This window comes from Garra rufa, chromosome 10, assembly GCF_049309525.1.
Source record: "Garra rufa chromosome 10, GarRuf1.0, whole genome shotgun sequence".
NCBI lineage: Eukaryota > Metazoa > Chordata > Actinopteri > Cypriniformes > Cyprinidae > Garra > Garra rufa.
The window spans coordinates 44,644,794-44,671,189 of record NC_133370.1 but is presented as its reverse complement, the minus strand read 5'-3'; the positions used below and the strand labels follow the sequence as shown (position 1 = coordinate 44,671,189).

Here is a 26,396-nt window from a genome sequence, read left to right as displayed (position 1 = left end):
GGTGTATTCCTGTTCTGAACTGTCAGCTTTGGATATTGTTATGAATATCATAGAATTCTCCAGCACTTGGCGCACCAGAGTACAGCTCACACTTCTGACCTGTCAAACTCCCACACGCAAATGTAATGCCGTCCTCCCACACGGAGAGAACTATTTGAAGGAATTCATCATGAATTTCAAGTTTTCTCTGATACTGTGAATACTATTTCAATTTACCAGATTCTTTTTTTCCACAGGCCTATTCCCAAGATGCCTACCTTAAGGGTCACGACGCATACAGTGGAAATGCCCGTCATATCCCGGAGCCACCCCCTATATGCTACCCTCGAGTAGACTGTAAGCCCCCGGGGATGGCCCAGGCCACTGAGACATCAGCCCCGGGGGTTGTACCATCGGATCTAGGATACCGTGTGGAGATACCAATACCTCCCTCCCCTCCACCACCCATTCCAAAGACACAGACTGCAGTGTGTGTGTGCAATGAGAGCATTCGGACAGTGGTGGTACCTCCTGATGTTCACATGGGCCGTATGGTTCCGGGTCATAGGGGCGACTATGGTCTAGTAGGCCCAGATCCAATGCTGATCCGAGCCAGGCCTGGTATGGTGTCTGGTGGTCGTCCGCCATACCTCCACCCTCGCAAAGCTGACATGTTCCCTTCAGGTTACCATGGTGATCCTTATGCCATTCCACCTACACACTATGCGCCTGCTTCCTCCATTGCCTCCCCTGCTACCCACCAGAACATTGACTGGAGGACTTACCAGACATACCGGGAATATATCGATAACAAAGGTCTTCACACGTACAGTCGGACTATCCAAGAGCGATTAGACAGCCTGCGAGCTGCGTCCCAAAGTGTCCACGGTGGCCCCCACTGTGGACCCCAGCCTGGCTGGGGCAATAAGTTACGCCGCAGAAGCACGTCTCATGACCGGGCTTACCAGGGCCCTTCTGTGCTTCCTCCACGCAGCGCTTCACAGGATAGGATGAGCGGGGCGGAGAGAGCTGGCCACGCCAGGGACTGGCCTCCTCGTAGCGTGTCCTCTGACGGCCTCATGCGAAAGCCCCGTGTTCATTCGTCAGACTATGTGGAACACGGTGAACTAGTTTCTGCCGCACCATGGGCCGCTGTGGACAGGCAGCTGTATGGCAGAGTAGACCAGAGGAGTCGTCCTAGTAGACAGTCTCTCCCACCACGGGCGGTGCTTTACCGTCCGTCAACAGGGTATGGTATGAGCGTCAGAGGTGTTGCTGGCTCTCATACGCACAGCTCCAGAACGGACATCCCACCCACTGCTGGTTTTCCGGAGCGACCTCGCAATGGACTAAACCAGGCCAAAGAGCTTCCTTCCAAAGACCAAAGCGGAGCTGTTGTCGGAAATCGCATTTCTAATTCGTCATCAAACCAATCGAGAACTAGGGCTGAAACTATGCAGAGCCCAGAATCCGGGAAGGAAAATCCAGTCGGATATAGGTCGGCATCGTACTCCGCTCCGCCTCCGCAGAGACCGCACTGTGGGGCGTCAGCTCAGAGGACACACCCACGGGATGTCAAGGGCCTACCGTTAAACGGGTCCAGTCCTGTGGATGGTGTAGTCCTCCGAGAGAAGCCCCCAACAGGGAAGGGGACCCCTCAACCTCTTCGCCATCCCTCGTACATCCTTGCGGTGAACGACACGGACGGATCCGAGCCGGCGGGGGGCGTTGTCTGCTGGTTGCCCAACGATGCACGGCGGGAGATGCACATGCAGAGACTGGGGGAGCGGCTTGACTCCTCCTTCTGCTCCAGTAATCTGGACGAATCACTTGACTCCATTCCCTTCATCGGTAAGTGCACTCTTTGTAACCATAGCAACGCTAACCCGGCAACAAGCTTGAGCCAGCAGTAGGGATTGTTTTAGAGCTGCTGCAGATATTTTTTGAACAATAATTGCTTACGTGTAGATAATAATGGAGATGTATTGTGCAATTAATTTCTTATGTGCAATTTGGGCCATTAGTGATTTTTTTCGTATTAGTAATGCTCCAGTACCTGCGGTACTATCACAATTTTAAATCCCGACCCCATGTGTCCAGACAGAGGATTATCATGACCAAATTTTGACTTTGTATTGTCTGTTACATTAAACTCTCAACGCTTGAAAAGTACAGTTGATGTATGCAGAAGGTACAAATCTAGGCCTGTGAGTGTGGCTGTTTGGGAGTGACTGAAGGAGAGTGAGAGTGACTGTGTGTGAGTCATGGTGTTGTTCAGGGAGGAGGTGCCTTCTCTCATACTCTAATGCCTGAGGATTGGTCTGGAATATTGAGTGATAGCCTAGCTGTGCTCTTGTCACATTTTGTCTTTGAAGCTTTGATTATTTTTGTGCACTAGCCTTCTGATATCAGACATTCTCTGTAACAGGTTCGTTGCTTATCTTTTATACAGTTTACACCATTGGAATTAGAGTTTTGAAAAATACTGATACTTTTTAAAAGAATGTAAGAGAGAAGGTAAACAAGTAGCTGTAGGAATGTTAGTGATAATATACAAATGGTTTTGTTGGTATTTCTGATAGGTATGTGATATTCCAATTTGTGCTGAAGATTATATGTGACCCTGGAACACAAAACCAGTCATAAGGGTACATTTTTGGACAATGAGATTTATTTATCATTTGAAAGCTAAATTAATAAACTTTTCATTGATGTATGATTTGTTAAGATAGGTGTCGGATAAATAAAGTTCCTAGCAATGCATATTACTAATCAAAAATTAAGTTTTGATATATTTATGGTAGGAAACTTACAAAATGTCTTCATGGAACATGATCTTTACCTAATATCCTAATTATTTTTGGTTATTGCTACAAATATACCCGTGCTTCTTCAGACTGGTTTTGTGGTTTTAATGATTTTGCTTGAAATGAGTGTGCCATTTCAGATTAAACGTTATTATTTATTGTATGTAATTAGTAGTAGTAGTAATACTATTTATGTAAACATGAAATAGGTGTGGTAATGTACCATCAAGTCATTGTGCAGCAAAAAAGCTTTCATCATGATTTTTATTATAAAAGCTTGATTTAAGTGACTGGCTGACTGCACATTATTATTAAATATAGCTATGAACTGTGGTATGGGTGCATGTAAATAAAAAATAATTATAATCAAATATTTGTAATTGGACTATGCAAGAAGCATTTGCCTGTTTGGTCAAAACTGATAGCTATAACATCCAGATGATTTCATATTGTGAAGTGTTAAAGTCTAAACATTAATCAACACGATCATCCTGTATTATTACTCTTAAGAGCTTTTATACTGGAGTCATGACTCTAGTGTTTTTGGTTGATTGTAAATCAATAACAATTAAGACTTATGAATAGGTCTTGGAGTTCTAAGATCTTTACTTCTTTGTTTAAGAAGTAAATGCTCTAGATTTTGTTTTAGGTAACACATCACATTTTCTGATTGTAGATTTCCTTGTTATGATGTGCATGTTTTATGCAGATAACTACAATCATAACATTCATGCTTCTAGCACTGCCAATACTTTTACTGTTGTTGTTGTTTTGGCGTTTAAATTAATCAGATTTGTGCCTCTTATTATTTCTGAGATTTCAGATAACCTGCGTAGTTCAGCATAGAAATGCACGGTTGGACATATGCATGTTAGAAATTCTTTATAAACAACATGTAAATGTTTCTAGCTGTAAAAGACATTAGGTATATTTAAGTTATTCTAGGATTTGAATATGATGCCCTAATTGCAGTAGTATGCTATATTTTTGTCACATGACCTTGATTGACATCCAGTTAACATATTGGGAATCAATGTAATTCCATTTGGTTACATCATTTGCGGTCCAAACTAATAGTGAGTCAAGATTCAAAGGGTGTAATTTATTTTCACTGTTGAAGTACTTTCTTCTGTCCCAGCTTAATATGCACAGATAACTGCACAGTATTAAGTGCAGAGTAAACACGATGACTCTGGTTTTAGTTTTGTCCCAAACCTCAGAATGTCCATTGTAAGTTTCTTTGGAGAAAAGTGTCTGCTGAAATGAATTGAGCAGAGGAATATCTTGCAGCAAAACCCAGTCTATTATCATCTGAAATTGAAGCTAGGTTAGCGCTGATGGCATTAATATTCTTGTGTCTTGGAGCGAGGCGATCTGTAGGCTTCGCTAGAGCTCTTCAGCTAGGCCCGAAGAGGGTTTTGCACACCTTCCCCTTGGCCCTCTTAGAGACGCTGGAGGATGCAGGAACTAGGGCAGTTGCTTTAATTTTAGCTGCTCCAGCCCTCTGGCAGCACAGAACAGCTTTGTACTCCAACCTTTTTTGGCTGAGACCTGCAGAGGAGCTCAAAAGTTTTCAGCGCTCTCAAAAACAGGACATGTCAAATTTTAAGATAAATAAAACTGTCCTCATTCCTAGAAAAAAAAAAAAGTTTATGCAGGCTTCTTGCTTGCAGTGAAATCAAGATAAGCACTGTAGGCATGTGACATTTTTAAGGCAAAATAAAAGCTGCTGTCTATGGTATGGTATTATATTTATAAAGTTATAAAAGTTATAAAGTTACTCTGTCTTATTCTTTGTTCTTTTGGTGTCAACAGTATCGAGCAAGTTCAAATAAGAGATTTGGCTTGGGAAGTGAATGTCCTCAACATATTTGGGTCATACCACACTTTTAGTGTACAAGACATAAATTGGTCAGGTTCAGGCACTTAAAACATAATTTATTTACCCAATGGCAAGAGAATTAACAGGATGAAATTGAAGAGCTTAAATTAGCCTTTGCACAGATGCATTGAGAGAGATCTTTTGGAATGTTTACGTTATCTTAGCAAATTGACAAAAAATAATGTAATTGTAAGGAACTGCCGTTTTATAAATGTAGGGATGTAACTGTATGAAAATTTCTTATCACGATTATAGTGACCAAAATTATCGCAGTTATCAGTATTACCATTGTATTGTTAATATGTAAGTTTGCTGGAAATGTTCAAAAAGTACTGAGATGTCACCAAGTTTTATATTTAAAATCAACAAACAACAAATAAAATGACTTTTTGTTTGCATAGTCACTAAAACAATAAAAGTACCAATGATGTCCAGATTTAAAATGACAACATGACTGACAACAGTTTTTCTAATGGCATGTTTAAATATCTAATGTAAATGTTCAAATTAAGCTTTGAAAAAGTTTAATAAAAAGGTAAGCTGCAGTCCATTTCTTATTAGTTAAAATCAACTAAGACTATCTCATCTTTTTCCGTGGGTGCTCAGGGGCTTGAGTACCTGTGCAAGTGAGACTGTTTCTTAAATCTGTGCTTTATGCTGTACAGTATTTATTTATCCTCAGTTCAAATTGCAGTAATTGAATATGGTTATAATGATATATAAAATATGAAACTGTAATACTAACCGTGGGAAATTTCATCATGATTTATCGTCAAACCGGTAATTGTTACATCCCTAGTTGAATGGATATTACATCAGACCAATAACCTTTAGGAAAACCTGCAAGTTGATTACCAGTGAAAACAGAAAATGTTTGATAATTTGATTGAAGAAACCAAAAAAACTAACATTTCGCAAAAATTTGACAGCTTTCCTAGAAAAAATGGTGACATCCACTTAAACAACAAAGTATTAAATGTAAAATGCATGTTCACGTTATTGTGATTTTGTGGTAAAACTAATCTGATTGTCTTCAGTAAACCTCGGAAAGTCATTCAGTGGCCTCTAGATAGGATCATTTCGATTTATATATACATCCTTATTACATAACATATCTTTACTTAACCTGTTAGTGATGTCTTTATTATTTAATGCATGTGTTAATAAATTTGAAAACAAGTTATTACAGCCGCTGTGTAAATGTTAATATAGACCTTTTTCCTGAGTAAACGATAAGCGTCGCCATTACGAATTCTAACGTCAGATTGAATGCTTTTCTGTTCCGGTTTCCATAGGAAACCATTCAAATAGCGTCCATCTGTTTTTAATGTAGCTAACGTCCGCTGCTTCGTGTCATCTACACACTCATTAAAGCGAGGCACTGACAAATGACGGTCATTGCGACATTACCAAGTGATGGTGCTATGGAGCCATGTGCTTTTTAAAAACATTTTAATAGGTTTAACATCAGTTTATTAGCTCAGAATATACCCTTATTTGACTAGAAACAATGCAGACCGGAAATGCAAAGCATTCTTTCAGTTAAGAGTCGGACTGACTTCCGTGTTCAGGAAAAACGTCTATAACAACAACAAATTGGAGTGAAGTTGACATAAAAAGTTCATAAAATATGTGCAATTGAAATGTTTACAACTACATTAAGTGTTCATTATATATATTTTTTTTATTAAATAAACTTTTTTTTATTTGGTGAGCAGGCATCTTAATATAGCACTTTATTTAATTTTTAATTTTTTTTTTTTTTTTTACCAATTTGCTGCATTTATATGCAACAAAGTCCATGGTTTTGAAATGTTTGCTTGTAGTACAATACTGTATGAAACTTCTGAAATAAAACTTTGTGATCAACTCTGCATGCATGGATGGAAGAACAATGTGTTTCTTAATTTTATAGTAGCAGCTTGTTGCTCTGTAAGCCTCTGTGTGTACATGCTTAAACACACATGCCAAAGAGAGTTGCATGTTTACCACTATGTTACATGTTTACAGATGAGCCCGTCAGCCCGAGTGTAGACCATGATGGCAGCCATATTCCTGCGTCGGCTGTGATCTCTGGAGCTCAGGCTGTAATCTCTGACAGCCCGAGCCCTAGCACCCCCAGCCCCCTCATGCGCCGGCAACTGTCTCATGACCAAGGTAGACATGCCTGTACAGATTTCAGTTTTTTTTTTTTTTTTTTTTTTTTTTTACAATTATTGCCATCTGAGAGCACCACACGAATGGATCAGTGAGCATTTTGTTGAGCTTCCCGCTGATGTTGTATTTTTGTCTACACGCACACAGAGTCTCTCAGAAATGCCATCCTGGAATCAGGAGCCAAAACGGAGCGCTCAAAATCATACGACGAGGGCCTGGACAACTACAGAGAGGAAGGCCGTGGGTAAGTGTCTTTTAAAAGTGATAGAATGTGATGTTGGAGATTGCTAATACTTTCGTTGTGAGTGGTTGTTTGGTCTAACATAAGCATTCATTTTCACAGGCGATCCAGCAAACCAAGTCTAAGGGTTTTCAGGAAGGTGAGATGTTCATAAAGAGCAACTTTCTTTAAATCAGAACCTTCATAGACTAATAATGGTGATGCTGACTCTGTTCCAAAGCTTAGTGAGATCCCTACAGAGGTTGTATTTTAAGGCTATGTCTAAAAGTCGGTCTAAGATACCTTCTTTTAGCTAAATTGTAATACATTGTGCATGTAGTCAATAAGTTGTGGTACAGAGTAGGGGTGGGCGATATGGCAAAAATATCATATGATTTTTTTTTCAGAAATATCACCATTTTATCATGATTCATGTTGGTTTTGCTATTTTACAATTTTATATGTAAACCTTGTGTCAAAAATCGTCATATCGCACACCCCTAGTACAGAGTAAAAACTATGGACAATTAGCCAAGGTAAGACCCCAAATGTTCATGTTTGTTCTGCTCTAATAGGCATTAGATGGCCATAAGTCTGATGACTCCAGCTCCAGAAGAGACTCCTCCACTGAGATCTTCAGTGACTCCACCAAGGAGGGTTGGCTGCATTTCCGACAGCTCAACACGGAGAAGGCCAAGGTGGGAAAATCTCGCAGTCTCTTACTACTAATTTCCCATAGTGGCAAGTTCATTCAAGAGCTTATCGAATTGAATGCTGATGGTTTAACTGTAATTGGTTTAGATTACTGATCATGACCTGCACTTTGCGTGTTCTTCTCTTTATAGCGAGTAGGAGGCGGTATGCGGCAGTGGAAACAGATGTACTCGGTGCTGCGGGGACACTCCCTTTACCTCTATAAGGACAAAAAGGAAGGACTTGCTCACGTCAACTCTCAACTGGAAGACGAGCCTCAATCTGTCAGCATCAAGGCTTGCTTGATTGACATCTCTTACAGCGACACAAAGCGCAAGAATGTCCTGCGGCTAACGACTTCGGACTGCGAGTATCTGTTTCAGGCAGAGGGCCGAGAAGACATGCTGTCCTGGATAAGAGTCATTCAAGAAAACAGCAACCTGGATGAGGAGGTTTGTTGACAGTGATAGCATTTTAACGTGACAGCTGAGGTATTTATACAGTTGTGTGATGTAAATCCAGATCTAATTGTGCATACTGCACATTTTTGTGCTAATTAGTTTGTCCACAGGGTGCAACACTGTCCCGGTCCAGTGTTTCACAGTCAAAATAAATGAATGAGGCGGAAAAACAAACCACTTGAGGCAGCAACAATAATAGATGCCTGCTTTGGCAAGCGCTTGTGTGAGGGGGTTAGGAGATACCCGCACCTTTAGTTTAGACGAGTACAAAGACATTTTAACAGTTGTAACTTCTGGAGATAAATCATGAGCACAATAAACAAGGATGACACTTTCTTGTGTGCATGTTTGCACACACTATCAAATGGAGTATCCTGTGCATTTGTATACTTTATATAAATTGAGGTCAAAAGTTTACATACACCTTGCAGAATCTGCAAAATGTTAATTTTTTTATCAAAATAAGAGGGATCGTACAGAATGCATGTTATTTTTTATTTTACAAGAGAAAATAGTTAAATTTATAAAAATTACTCCGTTTAAATGTTAACATATGCTTGATTCTTAATGCTTTGTTACCTGAATGATCCATAGCTGTTTTTTTTTTTTTAGTGATAGTTGTTCATGAGTGCCTTGTTTGTCCTGAACAGTTAAACTTCCCACTGTTCTGCAGAAAAATCTCTCAGATCCCACAAATTCTTTAGTTTTACAGCATTTTTGTATATTTGAACCCTTTCCAACAATGACTGACTGTATGATTTTGAGATCCATCTTTTCACACTGAGCACAACTGAGGGACTCATATGCAACTATTACAGAAGGTTCAAATGCTCACTGATGCTTCAGAAGAAAACACAATGCATTAAGAGCCGGGGGATAAAAACCTTCTGAATTTGAAGATCAGGGTAAATTTAACTTACTTTGTCCTCTGGAGAACATGTAAGTATCTTCTGTAGCTTCTGAAGGGCAGTACTAAATGAAAAAAATATTATATTAAGGCAAAATAAGAAAAATGTACACACATTCATTCTGTTCAAAAGTTTACACCCCCGGATCTTAATGCATCATGTTTCCTTCTGAAGCATCAGTGAGCATATGAACCTTCTATAATTGTTGCATATAAGTCCCTCAGTTGTCCTCAGTGTAAAAAGATGGATCTCGAGTATGCTTTAAAAGCCGGAAACACACACGGTCATGTAAATGCGGTAACCCATTTTCTTTTACCGGAGTAAGGTCATAAATGCCTAAGCATAAACTGGTCAACACAGGTATTTTTTTTTTTGCCTCTTACCCCAATTTCGCGTGACATGTAAACGCAATAACCCGCTTTCTGTCGGCTTATTGAGGTGTGCATGTGTGATACGTGACGAGCGTGTTGTTAGTGCAGATTTAAGCGCATCTACACAAAGCAAATGTTTTGCAGTAAAGAAAGAAGGGAATATATCACAAAAGCAGACTCTTTCATGACTCAGAAAATGATAAAAGTGTTCTCATCTTGTGCAGCAGAAGTGGTTCAATCAAAATGCTGCATTTATAACTGCATGAGAGGATAATATAAGCTGTAAGTTTCGCACTGACATGTTGCAAGCTTTATTTAACATCATAACTGACAAACATATGGAATACTCAGAGTCAGATGTACAAATGATTATATTTTAATTTCACTAAATGGAAACAACCTGATTTATTAATAAAGTCATGTAAACGCATGCTCATTGTTAGAAAGGGTTCAAATACACAAAAATGCTATTTATGTGGGTCTGGCTTGTCAGGCTACAAAAATGCTGAAAAACCAAAGAATTTGTGGGATCTAAAGGATTTTTCGTAAGAACAGCGGGCAGTTTAACTGTTCAGGGCAAACAAGGGACTCATGAACATCTATCACTAAACAAAAAAAAAGAACAGCTGTGGATCATTCAGGTAACAACACAGTATTTAGAAACAAGCATATGTAAACTTTTGAACGGGGTCATTTATATAAATTCAGCTGTTATTTGCTCTCGTGGACTATATGTAAATGCCTTTCATGTAAAAAATCTTATTCAGGTCAATACTAAATAAAAAATAGCATGCATTTGGTATGATCCCTCTTATTTTGGTAAAATAATTAACATTTTGCAGAATCTGCAAGGTGTATACCTTTTGACCTCAACAATACTTTAAAGTATTCTTTGGGATTTAGACATCATTAACCCCAAGACTAAGTACAAAGAGGTCAACAGTCGCAATAGCCATGGCTGCATGTTTGTTTCCTACTGTTGAACATGGCAAGATGGGATGAATTGGATGCATAAACAGTTAAAGAGTGCCATGTGACTAATTACTGTAAATGCAGGGAAATGACAACCGGACAAAGCTGGATTGGCTGGTGGCCAACTGGCCTTCACTATCGGCCATCCTGCTGTGACGTCAAAGGCAGCAGACAAGGAAAAATCTATTTTATGCTTTTATGGGTGTTCCAAAAATCAGGCTCTGATAAAGCATCTGTTGTATACAGAAATCTGATCTATATTTTCTTGCAATTTCTATTATTTAAATACACAGCTACTTTTGAATCACCAAAAATGGAGAAAGTTACTTTTTGCGGCTTAATGCTGTAGAGCATAACAGGGCTATGCTAAACACTCAGTCCTTGACTCCTTTCTAAACAGTGTCTGGTTACACATTTAAAATGTCATGTGAACAGCCTCACAAAGAACGAATATGAGCAGGAAATCATAGCAGGTTAATATCATCAAGTCTGTGGCACCTCAGAGTTGACTGCACAAGCATCACAGTATTGCATAATTTTGTCCTCAAATGAAACCATGTGAAAACCAGCTTACTGCTAACACAGCAGCGCTTTGTCATTTGCTGAAATCAGTGTCAAGGTGAAATTGTTTACTGAAGGTGTGAGGATTATGGCTAGGCTTTTTGTTAATATTCTTCTCCTGTGTTTGCCAGAGGAACTGGTTACCTTTTAATGCTCACAATCAGATTATGTTGCTGTACTCTGCTTTGAGGTTTGCATGTTACCGCAATGCTAATGATTCTTTGTCTCGTGTTTTCAGAACGCTGCTGTAACCAGCACTGATTTGATCAACAGAAAGCTGAAGGAGTATATATCCATGAGGTAAAGAACATGTCATAGAGACAAGCAAGTTTGCCTTGCCATAAAGGCTATGTTCCAAATCCTAGTGAGCTGCCTCACTGAAATGAAGCTCTGTCAGCTGTCACTCACTCACACTGAACACCAAACAAAGAGTATGGCCACACAAGAGACTTTACCAGCGCTCATGCTTGATTGACGTTGCTACTAGGCATTATATTTGAAATAAAACCAAAATTGCAATATGGCTTAGGACAATAATCGAATTACAAAGGCTGCGACTTAAATTAATAAATACATGCATTACCTACTTTTAGAGTTTGAGTCAATTATAACTTTATTTTGGAAACTAAAAAATAAATAATGTCTTTTTTTAAAATGAATTATAGAACAATAAAGTTTATATCAATATACTTTGATACTTCAAATTCATTTGAATATTTAACAGAGGATGCATAGCGTGCCGCTGCATGAAATCTGCATGATCCGAGTTTCCCTAAGCATGAGTTGTGCAATAATTCTGACTAGACTATACTTTTTGCTAAAATATCTGAAAGAAGCAGCACTTTCTATATACCATAGTATGAGTGTTGCAGCAGTGATGACAGACTTCTTTTATTTAAAGACAGTCAGTTTGTCCAGTAAACCACTGTCTATAAAATGGAGGGAAAAAAAATACTGCATTTTATCTTGTATTTTATTTACTGCTGTACCGAAAACATACCAAAATGTGACTCAAAGGGATAGTTCACCCTAAATTAAAATTCTGTCATTCATTACTCACCCTCATGTTGTACCAAACCCATAAGACCTTCCCTAATCTTTTGAACAAAAATTAAGAATTTTTTGATAAAATCCGAGAGCTTTCTGACCCTGCATAGACATGGGCCCAGAAAGGTATTAAAAGCTATAAAATAGTCCATGTGACATAAATGTGCTCATTTTTGGGTGAACTATCCTTTTAAAATCCAAAGTATGTACTAAACTATTACTTTTGTGTACCATTACACCCCCATTGGAAATGCAAAATGTTCCCAACCATCTTCTGAAAGTTATGAAAACCGCTTATAAATCAGCTTTTGTCAACAAAAGAGAAACATTAAGGACTCCCTGCAGTTTTTGGTCAAAATAGCTTTACGATAGCTTATGTTGTAATTTTACAGTTTTACTGTGAAATTAACTGTTTATTATTATTATTATTATTATTATTTTGTTTACAGTAAACATTTAAGATTACAGTAAAATTACAATAGTAATATTTATTTCATTTTTAGTAGTAGTATTAATAGTATTATAGTCATATTAATGTATTAAAAAAATTTGGGCCATCATGGAGTTTTTTTTTAAATCTCATTTTAAAACAATTGCTATTTTTATCAGTAAAATCACACAATTTCCGCCCAAATTCTACGGTACCAGTTGATAATGCAGTGAGCAAAAGTTTTTTGTTGAAAGCTTACCTGGATTAACTTGTAATATTGGCTTGGCAGTCAGCTCACTAGTTTTTTTCTTCTTTTCTCGCATATATGTTAAGCTGTATAAGATTGCCTTGTGTTTAGTGTCTAGTAATATGTGTGTTGTTACAGTGCACCCAGCAGTAAGACAGAGCCGTCACCCAAAACCTCACGGCAGTCTCTCAGCATTAGACATACTTTGCTGGGCGGCAGCATTAAGAGTCAGAGCCTCTACTCGCCCAGAAACGAACAGGAGAGGAGTAAAGGTAGCACAAGCCGTTATGAAATAACACTGAAACCTATCTTGTGTTTTCAGTGAAATGTTAATGTCAGCAATATGTGTTTCAGATGACTCCAGTCCTCCGAGAGATAAAGCGGCTTGGAGGAGAGGAATTCCAGGACTGAAAAAGAAACCTCAAGATAAGAGGCCCACTGCTGGCGTCACGTTTGGAGTACGACTGGATAATTGCCCTCCTGCACAAACCAACAGAGTAAGAAATGCCAGAGATTACAAATGCGCTACCGCATAATGCAAATTAAACTATTATGGGTGAAGCTTACGTAAACATGTCATGGTTACATTTCACTCCAGGAGCAAATGGATTTTTTGCATTGTGACATTATTAGTGTATTTCCTATGGAAGCCCGTTTCCGCCACCAAATACAAAATGAAAAAAAGGTTATTGCAACTTATCACACAATTCTGACTTTTTTTTTCCTCAGAGTTGCGTTATACAAATGTGCAAATCAGATTTTTTTTCCTCAGAATTGCGAGTTATAAAGTCAGAATTGCAAGATATAAACTCACAATTCTGAGAAATAAAGTCAGCATTGTGTGATATAAACTTGCAATTGCGAGGTAAGTCAGAATTCCGAGGTATAAACTCACAATTCTGAGAAATAAAGTTGCAAGTGCATGATATAAACTCAAAATAGTGAGTTATAAAGTCAGAATTCCACGATATAAACTCACAATTCTGAAAAAATAAAGTCAGCTTTGTGTGATATAAACTTGCAATTGCGAGTTAAGTCAGAATTCCGAGATATAACCTTGCAATTCTGAGATATAAACTCAAAATTCTGAGAAATAAATTCGCAAGTGCATTATATAAACTTGCAATTGTGAGTTAAGTCAGAATTTCGAGACAAACTCGCAATTCTGTGAACATACCATTTTTTTCTCCTCAGAACTGGACTGTATAACTAGCAGTTGTGAGTTTATATCTCGCAATTCTGACTTTATAACTCTCAATTGTGCATTTATATCTCACAGAGATATGAGAAAAAAAGTCACAATTACATTTTTTAATTTTTTATACAGTGGTGGAAACGGGCTTCCATAATTTCCTGTGTGTATCTGAATATTTTACATTTAAATCTTTAGTATAATGTTAAATTTCATTATTTTTTAAATATTACAGTACTGAGAAGAAAAAAATCATGTCATAATGGGAAAATATGAATGGTTCTAAAAATAGATTCCATTTTCTTAATTTGGAGATTTGGCTTTGGGCTGAAAAATGATCTACTATTTAGGTTTTCTGAGATTATATGACATTAAAAATAACACCAATTACTCTCTCTTAGTTTGTGCCGTTGATCGTGGAGGTGTGTTGTAAGCTAGTGGAGGAGAGAGGGTTGGAGTACACTGGGATTTATAGAGTCCCTGGAAACAATGCTGCCATCTCAAGCATGCAGGAGGAGCTAGACACTAAAGGCATGACAGACATTGATATACAGGATGACGTGAGTAAACGCTTTGTATTATCTTCTATTATACATGAGGGCTTGTACAATGAAGACAGACCTGATCTTTACACTTTCATTTTGTTCAGCAGAAGTGGCGAGACCTCAATGTGATCAGCAGTTTGCTAAAGTCCTTTTTCAGGAAACTTCCCGAGCCTCTGTTTACTAATGGTGAGATGCATGATCGCATAGAATAGATCGTTCTTCTGGCTTTATACAAAACACATGGAAAATACTGTGGTGTCTTGTTTCTCAGAAAATCTTGTATCTAAGCTCTGTTCACCATTTGTGGAGGAAGGACTCCTCCTAGAGGACAACATGGCTCATAGCTCATATGGTCATGAAAACCAAGCCTGCTTTTTTTTGGTGTTTAAAAAGAATAAAATATAGGTGTCCGGTTTCACAGACAGGGCTTAGACTAAGCCAGGATTAGGCCATAGATCAATTAGGACATTTAAGTAGTTTTTTTTTATAAATGTACTTAGAAAAAAACATTGCTGGTGTTTTTTTTAAAACAAAACAAAGATACTGATATATTTTAAGGATCAGTCTGTGCAAGTTTCTCAGACTTACATTTTAGTCTAGGACTAGGCTTAAGCCTTGACTGTGAAACCAGGGGATGGCTTTTTTTTTTTTTTTTTTGCTAAAATATTTTGCCATAGTACTTTTTTTGTGTCGAGACCCTGATTAATACACTTCAGGAATGTTCTAATAATGCTTTTTTGCTCTGATCTTAGAAAAATATTCCAACTTTATTGATGGCAATCGAATGGAGGACCCTGTTGAGCGGTTAAAAACACTGAAGAGACTGGTACGGTTTATCTAAAGACCGCTGTTGAATTACTGACATTTCCTAGATAGGAGAAAGAAAAATCCTTTATATCAGCAATAAAATCCTCAACAGATAACAGGCATAAATCATGTTTACTATGTTTATTCTGCCCAGATTCATGAGTTACCAGACCATCATTATGAAACGCTCAAGTTCCTCTCTGCACATCTCAAAACTGTCTCTGAAAACTGTGAGAAAAACAAGGTATGAACTTTGTAAATGTTCAGTTTATTTATCCCGTCTAGGTGAGTTCAACACCCTATTACAAGAAAGTATGAATGATTATACTTTATTAAACTTTAAACTGGTTTTGAGGATAGTGTTACTTTACTGTAAATAATCACTTTCTAAATGTTACGCATGAAATAATATAATGGGATGATTTAAACTGCAGTATTGCTCAATTTCACCTGTCATAGCTTGTCTGAAGAACTTGGAAGCACAAATGCTTGTTGTGTGACGTCAAGCCAGTTATAGAAGAAGCTTTTTTTGTATTTAACTAGATGGAGCCGCGTAACTTGGCCATTGTGTTTGGCCCAACTCTTGTCAGAACCTCTGAAGACAACATGACGCACATGGTCACGCACATGCCTGATCAGTACAAGATCGTTGAGACTCTTATTCAGCAAGTAAGAGCTTTTTCCTTTCATCTCTGTGTAAATTGATGTCTGAATTCTGCTGAAACTTCCGTCCGCTTTGCTCTTTTGCAGTACGATTGGTTCTTCACAGAAGATGGAGATGAAGAGCCAACGGTGAGTCTGTAGCTTCCAGTCTTTCTTCTCTGAAGTGGATTTATTTCTGAGCCTTAAACAAACGTCGCATTCACTCTTCAAGTAACACTGGTCAGAAAAATCATCCTCATATTCTCAGTTTCCCTCTTGTCCCATTTCCACCTGGTCCAACTTGCTTTGGTTGAACGAATTCATCGCAAACAACATCAAGGAACTTCCTACTCCCTTATTGGGGAAGATTTCTCATTTTTAGGACTCCATGGAGAGTTCAGACCTGATGCATTATTTCATTTTTACAGAACAAAAGCTGCATTACAGGTATCTGTGATACTAGGGTGTGAGGCAAGTTAGAAGCTTACTTTAATAAAGCTTCATGCAGCTTTGCATTTTTATACAGAGTTAATGAGAGCCACTTTGACTCATAGCATACAGGTCATACACTCATAGTGCTCACCATGCTCTCTTTAAATGGCTGTGGATACTGATCCATGAGTTAAATCCACTGCTGCTAAATGCAGACTTGCTTTGTCTTTTAAAAACCTGAATACAAAAGAACTAATAAACTAACCAATTCCACTGTATTTTCTGCTCTTCACTTTAATGCCGTAACAAACTTACAAGTGCACAGTTTAAGTCCTGATTTGCTGGAAAAATGAGCACATGGATTTATTCAGTCACTTAATCTTAATGGACATTATGGACCCACCAAGGCCCCAAGCATTTGCATGGTTTGCATGGTAGTTGAAGCTGCCACTGCTCACAAAACACACAAAACAGTGTTTTATAAGTAAAAGCAAACATAGCTTATACACAGTTTAAAACAGCACTGAACATTTTCAGTATGCCTCATATTAATGATGTTTGCATCTCTCTCATTGCTTGTTTACGTCAGACCACCGTGGAGCAAGAGAGCACGGTTCAGTCTCAGCCTGTGCCCAACATTGACCATCTGCTGACCAACATTGGCCGCACCGCTCCGTCACCGGGAGACGTCTCAGGTAATCTTGCGTTCGTAGCCCAACTGTGTCCAAACTGGGTATATGAGAATGAATTACTTAAAACCAAAGACGTTCAGTGTGTTCAGATGTTATTCTGTGTGTATATGTTCACACTCTTAGTATGTTTCAGATGATTAGCAGATGCTCATGCTTTCCATTAGATCTGTCAGTGTTTAGAGCAAACAAAATCAAGCTTGCCAGAAATGTGTTGGTGCATATGTAAAGGTGAACTATTTTAGCAATTTTGCATTGGTCAAACGTATTTGGTGAGCTATCTGAAAAATTGGATAAAATAGTTCCTATGAATGTGAAAGCTTATGAACCGACCTTTTTCATTTGATTTCCTTTACCTTCAGCCATTGTTTTAGACTGGTTGTCTTTATTTCAATGCTATGATTTCTCCAGAATTCTCCTTTTCTGCTTTGGTTTGTATTGGTTTGAACTTCACTCATTGTCATCCCTCCCCTAATGCTTTAGTCTCCGTTATGACTCCACTCCTCCTTTTCTTTCAGTTCTTTTTCCTCTTTACCCTTCTCTTGTGCTAACCCGGCGTGTTCTTTCCCAAAAGAAATGGAAAAATCAATGATAAACCACCAAAGGTGTACCCGTCTCACCCATCTTGTCTCTAGTGTTTTTCTTCTCCCTTGTCCCTGTCCAGCACTGCTCACACATTACCCAATCTTGACACAGGCCAAGTGGGCGGCGTCTATCACTCGGTGATGTCACTGATGGACTCTGTAATGTCTGTGATGGACAGCTGGGACTGTAGGAAGAAGGAGGAGTGTTGTCCCCAGTGTAGCTGCCTAGTCTGCAGAAATCCCCGATTCTTATAAATTGAAAGCGAATCCGGGACAAACCCCACCAGAAAACAAAAGAAACAAAAAAAGAGTGTCAGAGAAGTTGATATTTGTCATCGTCGTGTTGCACGTTTCATATCTTATAAGACTATTATTAACAGAGAGGATACAGAGCTGTGATGGTGTAATGTGTCTGAAAAGCCTCTTTGCTGTCTCTCGTTGTCTCTGAAGCTGACCGCAAGGAGTTCTAGCATGGTATGGTCTCCAGGATTTCCTCCAGTCTTGTGGCATTCAGTAACTGTCATTGATGATGTCTGAAGGGGTGTGGTGAGGGGCTGAGCCGGCTTAAATCATAAAGCGCCCGACGAGTATCATACCATTCAAAAGCATTAGTATCTCTTGAGGGAGAGTGAGCAAAGGGGCTTTTGAGTGGTGAAGTAGCCCGTCGTAAGGACTCGCTTCCTCCTCGTAGCCTTGGCCCCTTTAGCCCCTTTCTGCCCTCCTGTCATATCTGACCCTTGTTGTCCCTTGTCATAGTCTCTCAGTGCTTTAATTCATTCTGCATCTCCATGTTCTGCACCGACAGGCCGATGCCGTTCGACACAAACGTGGTTCCAGAGTGATCGATTTTACTTACAAAGAATTGCAACATTGCGAATTTTCCGCGTTCCGCTCTGTCTCGCACACAGCCTTGTCAGCACAGCTTTCAAAGTTTTTTTCAACTGCAGATGGAGCCCTAGTGGACTTGTTCTGTCTCAACATTCACCTTGTGCCTGTGCTGTTGTACGCGGACACAAAAATTGGGCTGCACACGGACAGTGCGCAGACTGTTGCGGAAAGCGGACTGCCGAAGTACACTTCGAGCTAGACCGCTAGAGTTGTTTAGAACTGATCCATTTAACTGCTCATGAAAATGACAGAGACATGATGTGAGACACAGTGGAAGTGTAGACTGTGGAGGTCGCATAGTCCACCTCCAAAACGATAACTATTTAAAACGTTTTTAAAACGATTTCATAACTTGACGTCTCTGTGACTAATTTCAAAAACACACCTTATTCTCCTATATTTCAAATCTCACTTATCTAGACGTGTTGCAGTTGTGACCCTGGACCACAAAACCAGTCTTAAGTAGTATGGGTGTATTTGTAGCAATAGCAAAATACATGTTATGGGTCAAAAGTATAGATTTTTCTTTAATTCCTAAAAATCATTCGGATATTAGGTGAAAGATCTTGATCCATGAAGATATTTTGTAAATTCCCAGCGTTAATAAAACAAAACTTAATTTTTGATTAGTAATATGCATTGCTAAGAACTTTCTTAATATTTAGATATTTTTTTGCACCCTCAGATTGCAGATTTTCAAATAGTTGTATCTCGACCAAATTTTGCCCTTTCCTAACAAACCATATATAAATAGAAAGCTTATTTTTGTGGTCTAGGATCACATATATAGATGAATGATCACAATTATTTTAGCTACCACATAATTGAATTGAATATATTCCACATAATTAAAATGACACAAAATACATTGCTAAGTAGGGTGTGACAAAATTACAAAGTAGGCGGAAAAACGATTTTAACATCCTAAACAAAATCAAGCATTGCATTTCATGTATCCAAGTTTATCGTGAATAAATGACTTAATATGCATGCTTATTCAGGGCTCTACACTTTTCTGTTTAGGAGCACAGTTTAATCAACATTCAAAAAAATCTGATCAAAAATTTGCCTTCCCATTACAGTATTTACAGGGGAATTTAGTTTGTACTTTTCTAATGTTTTTTTTTTTTTTTTAACAATAGACAACAATAGAATAAGAAGAATAAGTTAACAATTAAATGAAATCAGTATTAACAAAATTAATTTGTGCTACAGAGGTGGCACAGAAGAACACGAAAGTGGCTTGTAGGTGTATTTTCATGTTTAATGAGGCATGAGTGCAATTAAATTCATAAATTGATATTGAGATTAATGTTTTAAATACTACATTTTGAATCTAGAAATATTAAATGATTCAAATAACTGAAAAGATACTTTAAAATAAAACTAAAACTGCCAGTAGGTGGCGGCAAGTCACTGATTTAATTACTGAATCCTTCATTCATTTGATTTGTTCGAATGGCTGATTGTTTCAGGAATAAAGCAAGTGACTTTTTCTTTATGAATGGAAAATTGAATCATTGACTTACTAGATTGTTTTTAAAATGCACGTTCATTCATAAACGAAACACCGCTGTGTTTGAATGGAGATGCACAGCGCAATTTTCGACAATGAAATGGAGCAAAATCAGGAAATGTTATAGTCAGATAATGTAAGTCACTTAATATTTACTTGTTTATTTAACTGTTGTATTAAATCATTATCACAATTGCAAACTCTATTAAAAGCCATTAAAAGCTGTCACATCAACAAAGCTCTCTAGAATTCACAATAAATCTCTTATTTACACTCTCTCTACGCTTTATGAAAGGATTTGTGAGATATTTCTGTGATACATTACTCAATGTTGCAAAAACACGTAGAAATCTTTGAAGCTCCCCTGAGCGCAAACACAAATATGCTGATCGGATCAGTTGCACATGGTGCTCCTAAATATTTTTTCGTAGTCGCATGCAGTAGTTTTTAGTCACAAACGCGAGTAAAATGGTCACACTGTAGAGCCCTGATATTAAGCATATGAATCCCATGATGCAACATAACCAACTAAGGTAGATAAAAAGAACAGCAGCATTTAGTTTTCGACCAGATTCGGTACAGCTCTTACCCGTTAATACATAGCTGTAAGGATGTCCATCCCTGCCTTGATGTCTCTGAGTTGGGAAAGAATGCCTGTAGACATGTTCTGCTGGCTGTGAGTGTGTTTGTCAGTGATTGGTGGTTTAACTGTGGACAGGCTGTCTGTCTGTGTGAATGTGTGCATGAGCTGCCTCCTGTCTTACTGCACACTGCCGGGTTCCTGTCATCACTCATTTCTCTTTCCTCCATTTCTCTATGTGCGATGGCTTAAGTGTGTCGCCTTCATCTCTCAGATCTCTACATGACTCCACTGTTTGTGCTGTTCCACTGCTGTTGTGGTGAAGGATATTTATATTTCAGTCTCCCCTTGTCTCTGGCTCTTTGTCCCTGCTGTATTCCACTCCAAATAGCCTGCTTACCTTTTTCTCTCCTTGTTCCACCAGATTCAACCACCAGTGACTCTGCAAAATCAAAGGTGAGCACTTTTTTTTTTTTTTTTTTAATTGAGATTAAAATCACATTATCCACCTTTTTTCTTTAGCACGGAAGTAAGCCTATGGGTGAGACTTCTGGATCATAGGGAAATAATGAGAAGGATAATAACATGTTAAGAAGTAATACAAGGAAAATGCTTTTAAAAAATCTCAAAAGTCAAGGAAATTTAAATTTAAAATGAATGAAAGTATTACACTATTATTAACTATAAATGTTCTGTAAAAACAATGAACAGCAGCTTTCAGCCTGTCACCATGATGCATTGAACACTAAATATCAGACATACGGTAGTAGTTCTTCATTTTTTTATTCGATTTTGCTGCTTTTCCAGTTTTTTCTATGTAAACATGGATGCATTTGACTGTTGCATGAAATGGCATTATAAAAATGTGTCGCTCAAGTTAAAAAGTTCACTCCCAGTCCCATCTCCTCGCATGTTCTTTTCTGTTCCACTGCCCACGTTGGATCAATCTTTTCACTTTACTGTTATCATTGGTATATTGTCAAAGTGTCTAATTTTAACGTTTTTTAATATTTATTTTCAAAATCATGATTTCTTGATTTCTAAAAAATAAAATTGTGCAAAAAACATTACATACGAATTAGGGGTGTGTGATACTGACAAAAAATAAAATCTCTATTTTCTAGGATTTTATCGATAACGATAATTAGACAGCATTTTGCTGATTGTGCAGATATTTTAAGGAAGTGGACAGCTGGCTCCTAAAGTTTTTGATATTCTTCATACTCTGTGTGGTCAGTTCACAGCAGTGATAGAAATGATTCTTTTCCAATAAGTTTAAATTGATTTTTACCTTTTATGGGTATTTTTACTTTCATAAAGCCATTTTTTAAACATGTTATCAGTCAATTATAATAATACAAATTAAATCAGTATCAACAAAATTGATCTTTGCAGAAGTTGCATCTGAAGTGGCATTTAGATGTATTTGCACAGTTTAAAGCTTTTAAAATAGTTTAAATTTTTTAAATATAAAACGTTCAATAATGATATTCAAAATTATTTACAAATTAAAATGTACTTTAAATGTGAAATTAAAACAACCAGTAGGTGGCAGCAAGTGAGCGGTTGAAATAAATAATTTAAACGGTTGATTCATTCATGAACGAAACACTGTCATGTTGCTCAGAGGTGCAAAACAGTGCAGTGGCTGCATTTAGAATGTTTTTTGTTGGTGAAATAGCAAAAACAGGTCATATGGTGTCTAAAACGTCTTTTAATTAACTTCTTTTTTTATTGAACTGTTGTATAAAAACTCTATCACATTTGTAACCATGCTGATTTTTTTTAAAGAAAAAACATCTCTCTTGTGTGATATTAACTATTTTAAATTATATAAATATATCCATTTTTTTGCCCCCATATCTTGAATTATGTGATCATTACATTTTGGCACTTTAATAGACTGAATCATGCAGTGAAAGAACGCACTGTACATGCACTAGTTTAACCTCACTTATAGACTTCATCATGTAATGTATGCGCACACTCTGTAGGTGCTATGTTTGCACACTCGATAATTACAATTACGATATTATCGCAGACTATATATATATCGCACATACCTAATTCGAGTTAATCGATAAAATCTAAAAAATCACCCAGACCTAAGACAGACACATCAATCTGCAATATCAAGCAACAAAACAAGCTGTTTAGTACAAACCCATAAAATTTACAAATGTCCGTGCCCAGAAAAAGGTGGATACAAAAGACAAATTCCCTGAGATTAATCACATTGTGCTGTAAACTTACACTTTATGTGCTTGGTTCTATAGCAGGGTTCCTGGGGATCTGGTAAGGACCAATATAGTAGAGAGCTGCTGCGTACTTCAATCTTTGCTAGCCGCAAACGCAAAAAGCCTAAGGACAAGCCTCAGCCGAGCAGCTCTGACGACGACCTGGATGCTAGTTTCTCTAAGAAGGATCTTCCGGTGCAAAATGATCCCAATTGGCCTACCGATGACCAAACTGAGGATGCTGAGAGTGAAGTTGGACTTGATGACCAAATAGAAAGGACAGAGGATGATGAGCAAAGTCCAGGAGACAGCCTTGACCTAACCTCTGAAAGCAAGCAGCTCATTTCCCAACATCTGCCCCAGGAAACTTGTCCTTCACCTAAGATCACCACATCGTCTAAACCTAGCTATCACATGACTCGTCAGAGTTCACTGTCTGATCCTCCCTCCAACTATGACGACGGATGCGTCTCGGATCTGGGCACGCTCAACAGCACCAGCTCCCAGGCCTCGGTACCCAGGATGAGGCAATGGAGGACACCAGGCCACTGGATGGAGAGTACTGGAATGGGCCCAGGAGCAGAGGTCTGCTCGATCACATCAGATTACTCCACCACCTCCTCCATGACCTTCCACACAGGGGTGGAGTCCATCGCCCTCAGTCCGGAGGTGCAATCAGTCACTGAAAGCCGCGGGGACGATGCTGACGATGAAAGAAGCGAGCTCATCAGTGAGGGGCGACCCATGGAGACTGACAGCGAGAGTGATTTATCAGTCTTTGCCACTGGTGGGCCAACTGAAGAAAGCAACCAACCGGAGACCACAGTCACACCCAACCTAATCCCCTCCCATCGAATCATAGCCTGCGACACCTTGGCACGCAAGAGAGGCAGTCGGCAGAAAACAGACAGCGAGTCTTCAGCAGACGGGAATCGCAGCGATAAGGAGTCTACTCGACTCTCGAGAGTTATTGAAGCAGTCAAAGGCCGGTCCACCGGCAGTCTAAGCTCTTCCTCTCGCGAATCGGAGCGGGCCGAACCCATGTGGCGAATCAAAATCACAGACAGGTTAAAGTGTCGACTGCGGACGTCAGCCGATGACATGTTCGGGGTGGGTTCCCAGCGCACCAGGTCACCCGAGACTCGAAGTAAACGGAAAAGCAATATCCGCCGCAGACACACCATGGGTGGTCAGCGAGACTTTGCCGAGTTGTCGGTAATCGGAGACTGGCAAAGAGTCGAGGGCAACGAGCTCTCGGCTATGGATCGCTTAAAGCCCAAATGCAGTTCGCAGGACTTCTCCATCAGAGACTGGATTGCTCGAGAGCGACACCGAGCCAGCAACCCCGAAGTTAGTCTGGACGTACTAGACCTGCACCCTTCCCGATCACGGGACCTGTTATCCGCCGGGCCCTCGCACTCCCACTTGGGTCAGCTCCTCAATGGAGACGTAGCGGCCGCTCAGAGCAAAAGCCTGAGCCTCTCTGCAGACGCCCACCCTCACAAACTCTCCGGTGCTCAAGTGGTCCGTTCCCGTTTCTATCAGTACCTGTGAAAGTGTGTGTGAGTGTACGCTCATGTGTGAGTGCACATGATTTAAGGTACTTGAGCGATGCTTGTAAGCCATGTTGGCATGGGTGTAATGTGGGAGAAAGTGTGTATGAAATTGCTATCGAGCGTTGCGAGAAATGTTTTTAAAACATCCCGTGATATTTCCTTCTGTGAATGAAATTATGTACCGACCCAATGTTGAGGCCCTCTCGCTGTTGGCCGAAGTGCAGTATTGCTGAAAAACTGGGAGAGCTGGAATTCTGGCGAATGTAGGTTTTAGATTGGAGACATCACATAATGGAGCAGTTTGTAGTCCAAATGGCTTGGAAGTTAAAGGAAAGTAACCGAGACATAGACTGAGCAGGTAGGTCAATAGTCTGGAATAGTAGGATGTTGAGAAGACTAGAGTGTCTTGATTAAAGATTTATTTTATCGGAAGTGTAAAGAGGCCCCAGATGTTGCGATAGATCCTTCAGTAACCAAAACGAGAATGTATCTGCTTGTTGTAATACTAAACAAACTGCCATTTTCATTTATGAAGTGTATATATTTCCCCTTTCTGTGCTTTTTTCCCCCGTTTATTCTGCCTGTGTTTGGACTGCTTGGCGTGCTGTGCTTTGGAACAGTGTCTGTTTCGTTTTTCCTTTTTAAATGCAGTGCATGGCAGACACTCGGCACAGTAAATGTTTTTTAAATAACGGAAGACAAAAAGGAATTCAGTTTCACTGATGCAATTTGCAGTGTACATGTTGCTGTTTGTTGTACTACGACTACTGAGACACGATTACTGTCTCTGGCATAAAGCTGGATTTTAAAAAAGATGGGAAAAGAATGGATTGTTAAAGAACAAATCAGGTGTCTTTGGATCATGAAAGTGCCTCATATTGAATAGTGGTCTTAGGTTGTTGAAGGTGCCACATCTCAGATACATTAAGATGTAAAAAAAGTTTTTCTTTTTATTTTAAACTCCCCTCATCCACACTTCATTCATGGAAAAAAAAATGAGACTCTTCCATTCCTGCAGCATTCCTCCTGGGTCTTAACACTATTTTAATGCATTATTGTTTTAAAGCATTTGGTATTTTAACCAGACTTGAATTTTAAATATTCCTGTAAAGTAAGTAACTTAAATGTACATATCTATTACATGTTTTAGCTGCTCCTCTTCCTCCGGTCATCTTCATTGCATTCATTTCTTTTTGTAAGTATTGTACGATACAGAGGTGAGGTTAAGGGACCTGGGAGAGTGAACGCGAACGTGCTAATCATCTCTGGGGGTCTTCAGTCTCCCCGTGTGTGAACAATGCTTCCCCTAACTGTTTATCATGCCGGGTCTGCTCGTGTGGTGGACGCGCACTGTAAAACACTGGAAAATAAACCCTTTTTGTCTGATACATGTCTAGTCTTGTTGAATTATTTCCTCATCAGTTTCAGATTGACACCACAAGGGGGCAGACTGATACTGCAGGAATTTGCATAATATTTCTGATGGCTAAGAGCAAAACACTGAAAGCTTGTCCAATAAATGTGAGCTTTTGAACTTTGCCGTTCTAGGTACTACCAAAATTCCAAAATATATAACTTAGACAGTGTAGAGACTGTAAAATTGTAGTAGTATGATCACATTTTCTTGTCCTGTAAGGACTCTAGCAGCTGCATTTTGGACTACCTACAGTTGAGGTCAAAAGTCTACGTACATCGGACAGAATCTGCAAAATGGTTATTTTACCAAAATAAGAGGGATCATACAAAATGCATGTTATTTTTTTATTTAGTACTGACCTGAATAAGATATTTCAAATAAAATACGTTTACATATAGTCCACAAGAGATGCGTCTCTTGTTTGTCCTGAACAGTTCTTCAAAAAAAATGCTTCATTTTTGTGTATTTGAACCCTTTCCAACAATGACTATGATTTTGAGATCCATCTTTTCACACTGAGGAAAACTAAGGAACTCATATGCAACTATTACAGAAGGTTCAAACACTCAACTGATG

At 38.8% G+C, this 26,396-nt stretch overlaps 1 protein-coding gene across 1 annotated transcript in view; it reads left to right on the top strand.

The window, feature by feature from the left end:
• arhgap21b (Rho GTPase activating protein 21b) overlaps window positions 1–25,791 on the top strand; it is a 34,934-nt gene extending 9,143 nt beyond the window's left edge. Inside the window, 18 exon segments of the mRNA XM_073849864.1 lie at window positions 237–1,830; window positions 6,679–6,825; window positions 6,973–7,069; window positions 7,169–7,205; window positions 7,621–7,743; window positions 7,891–8,190; window positions 11,250–11,311; window positions 12,874–13,007; window positions 13,090–13,232; window positions 14,329–14,487; window positions 14,580–14,658; window positions 15,225–15,298; window positions 15,434–15,523; window positions 15,823–15,948; window positions 16,030–16,071; window positions 16,943–17,048; window positions 21,035–21,066; window positions 22,887–25,791. Of these exon segments, the coding sequence (XP_073705965.1) occupies window positions 237–1,830; window positions 6,679–6,825; window positions 6,973–7,069; window positions 7,169–7,205; window positions 7,621–7,743; window positions 7,891–8,190; window positions 11,250–11,311; window positions 12,874–13,007; window positions 13,090–13,232; window positions 14,329–14,487; window positions 14,580–14,658; window positions 15,225–15,298; window positions 15,434–15,523; window positions 15,823–15,948; window positions 16,030–16,071; window positions 16,943–17,048; window positions 21,035–21,066; window positions 22,887–24,401 (4,860 nt within the window). The 3' untranslated portion in view covers window positions 24,402–25,791.
• The last annotated feature ends 605 nt before the right edge of the window (window positions 25,792–26,396 follow it).